The 3,115-nt window shown below is 48.7% G+C and overlaps 1 protein-coding gene across 1 annotated transcript; it reads left to right on the plus strand.

The window, feature by feature from the left end:
• The first annotated feature begins 1,812 nt into the window (after positions 1–1,812).
• Positions 1,813–2,887, plus strand: LOC109734396 (uncharacterized). Its single transcript, XM_020293603.4, has 3 exons — positions 1,813–2,145; positions 2,254–2,381; positions 2,489–2,887. Exons 1-3 carry the CDS (start codon positions 1,856–1,858, stop codon positions 2,566–2,568), a joined length of 498 nt encoding a protein of 165 aa, XP_020149192.1. The 5' UTR covers positions 1,813–1,855; the 3' UTR covers positions 2,569–2,887.
• The last annotated feature ends 228 nt before the right edge of the window (positions 2,888–3,115 follow it).

A 3,115-nucleotide genomic window follows, 5' to 3' on the forward strand; every position in this document is an offset into this window, starting at 1 on the left:
TTTGGTTTTATTTATTTTTAGGGTTTGTTTTTTCTTTTTCTTTTTCTCCTTTTTCCTTTTTTCTATGTTCAATTATATGTTGACTTTTTGTGAATACACTTCGAACATTTTTTGTATACATGTACATTCTTTAGGTACACAATTAACATTTTATAATTACATGTTGAATAGTTTGTCCGAATACATGTTGACCATTAATAAAATGCACATCAAACATTTTTTAATACATTGTGAACATTTTTACAAAGTGTCATGACCATATTTTTAAAACTTGTGACATTTTTTAGTGTTATCAACATTTTTTAATGTAATGAACATTGTTACGAACATTTTGTTTACATTGCATGAACCTTTTCATAAAAATATTATGAACGTAATTTAAAATGCGGGAACAGTTTTTAAAATGTCCCAAACATTCTTCAAAAGCTACGATACCAAAAAATTATATTCCCCGGACATTTTTACAATAGGCTGTGAACATGTTTTAAAACTAAAAAAAGAAGTTCTTCCCGACAGCAATAATCTAGGAGCAATGCTACATCCACGGGATGTTACGTACGTTTTATGTAGGCCAGTACAGTTATAAAAATTTGATTGGAGAGAAGAGGGAGGAGGGGCCCACCCAGATGAAATTCAGAGGAGGGAGGGAGGCGAAGAATTAATAGGCAGATTACGTAACTCTTGGTAAGGGCTTTCGTAGATGTAGTATCATTGATAATCTAAAGGCTTGGTTTTTCTAACAAGCTTAATAGCCAGGCTCTCAAAGGCTTCCAACGGTATCTCACGGTGCATCGCTCTTTCCTTCTTCAGAAGAAAAGCTCTTCTCCTCCCGTCGGCGCCGTCGTCGGTCCGTTCCATCTCTGATGGCCTCTAGGCCACGGAGGTGTGGAGGGAGGGACCCCGTCCTCATTCTTGTTAGAGTCAGCGTTTTGGTTGGGGCTGTGTGGCGGCGGCGATATCCCTTAGTAGGAATAATGTCTTTCACGTTCTATCCCCGTCTCGATGATGCGTCTAGCATCGTTGGGGGCGTGTTTGTCTCCGTCGGATCTTGCGAGATTCAGTCGGTGTCGGTCTTCGGTTGATCTATTTGGATCTGGTCTTCGTTTATCTTCGATTAGGTGTTTACAAGGTTGATCCTTCTAATCTACGACTTTCTTTATCGGCGATGGTTGCTACTCTGGTGCGTTGGTCCGATGGTGTCTTAGCACGACGACTTCCCGATTGTCTACTAAAACAAGGTTTGCCCGGCTCTGGTGAGGGAGGAGCGATGACGGCGGCGCTTCAGTCCTTGTAATCGTCACTAGGTGGTTCACAGATATGGTTGTAATTTTTATTACCTCTATTGTTCTTTGTACCGCCACGATTGAAGAGGAAATGGTTGAAAGTTTCTTCGAAAAAAATTTAAAGCATTTTCGAACTAAAAATGCAACACTCACAGCTGGTCTTGCTCGTCGTCGTAGAAAAGGGTGCGAAACCGTGACATTCGTTGTTTGACGAGCAAAGTCGAGACGTGTCACCGTCTTGAAACCTCCCAAGGAGAAACACCGAGGGCGCAACGCGTCCCAACCCATTTTTCTTTGGAAGACGCACACGTCCCTATCCTTTGCCGTTTGCCTTTCTGCTTTGCTCGGCGCATGCAACGAGTCACGGTGGCACAGCCACACTTTCACCCGACCAAGAGCGGTTCGTGTAAGCGGCGCCTACGCGCGCGCGCCACGCGCATCCGATCCTTCGAGGCGACCTCCCTACGCGCCCCTCTCGCGACGCGCCACCGCAGACACAGCGACCGCTTATAACCTCGCCCCAGCCGGACGCTCTGAAGCCACCGCCGTCTTCAGACGAGCTGTTTCCTCTCATGTACTCACTCAGGCTCGCTACCAGCGGCAGCACAGCACTAGGCTTCACGCTCGGCCGGTTCGGCGGGAAGACAGGCGGCGGCGGCGCAGCAGGAGGACTAGCGGCACCCGCAGCGGCGGCGCACGTAGGGAGGAGGAGCGTCTCCGCGACGTCGAACTCCGCCGCGCCGGTGCCGGGCGACCAGGGCGTCGGCATGGACCCGGGCAAGCAGCAGCAGCAGCACAAGCCCCACGCGCCGGCGGGGGAGCAGCAGGGCGAGGACGTGCACAAGACCACTACTGCTCACGGGTACATTTCCTTGCACCAACTTGTCCTCCCCTCCCCTACCTTACCGAAATAGCATGCGGAAGACATGGCCGGAAGCTTGACGGTGTCTGGTGTGTTGGTGTGGCGCAGGGACGTGATGACCCACTCGTTCGGGGAGGGGTACTCGACGAGGTCGGACGAGGAGGGGTTCGGAGGGGTCTACGGCCAGAACGACCCTGTGCTCAACCCTGGGACCGAAGTGCACCCAGACCATCCTGGTAACCTATTTGTCTGTCGCTAGCTCTGAATTTTTATCTGTGTATTTTGAACGATCTTGGTATTGTCTGATGGTGCGAGTGGTGAATTGATCGGGGTTTTTGTGCAGACTATGACAAGTCGCAGGGATCGGAGGTGAAGGAGAAGGAGAAGGCGCGCCATCTCAAGGACGACAAGCACGCGACCTGAGATGGAAGTCTAGATTGCTAGGTGGAGATCAATAATTTGGATTATCGTAGCTGTTCAGTGTTTACTTTGCTTTGTTTGGTCGCCATGAGGTGCCAGGCTGCTTCTATTCCAACTGCCAGCCTGCTACTGAAGTTCGCTGTGATGTAAAATTAGTACTGGTTGTAAGCTTCTTCTTAAAGAAGCTTATATGTGCGTGCGTGCTGACTTGATTTGCTTGTGCTCGTCCTGCTTGTGTGCGAGGAGAAATTCGCTACGACGAGTGTTTAAGGCTCAGCTGTGTGCTGACATTTCTGTGTTCTCAATAATCAAAATTTTCACCTGCCTGCGCCTACATCAGACCAGAGGGTGCTGGTCGAATGAGAGAGATACACCGACACTGACCAAGATAGATAGAATTCTTGTGCCGGTTGATTGGGATCTGGGTCACCCGGACAAGTTGCTTCAAGCGCTTTCTTCGAGTGTCTCCGATCACGCGCCTTTGCACCTAACAACTACTCGTAGCATGCATTTCTGCCCTAAGAAGAGATTCAGATTCGAGCTTTATTGG

This window comes from Aegilops tauschii, chromosome 4 (genome assembly GCF_002575655.3).
Source record: "Aegilops tauschii subsp. strangulata cultivar AL8/78 chromosome 4, Aet v6.0, whole genome shotgun sequence".
NCBI classification, from domain to species: Eukaryota; Viridiplantae; Streptophyta; class Magnoliopsida; order Poales; family Poaceae; genus Aegilops; species Aegilops tauschii.

Excerpts from the sequence above, each read along its gene's own strand:
- LOC109734396 (XM_020293603.4), top strand. The coding sequence starts at position 1,856 with ATGTACTCACTCAGGCTCGCTACCAGCGGCAGCACAGCACTAGGCTTC. Across the intron at positions 2,146-2,253 it reads AAGACCACTACTGCTCACGG|GGACGTGATGACCCACTCGT; the intron begins GTACATTTCCTT and ends GGTGTGGCGCAG. Across the intron at positions 2,382-2,488 it reads AGTGCACCCAGACCATCCTG|ACTATGACAAGTCGCAGGGA; the intron begins GTAACCTATTTG and ends GTTTTTGTGCAG.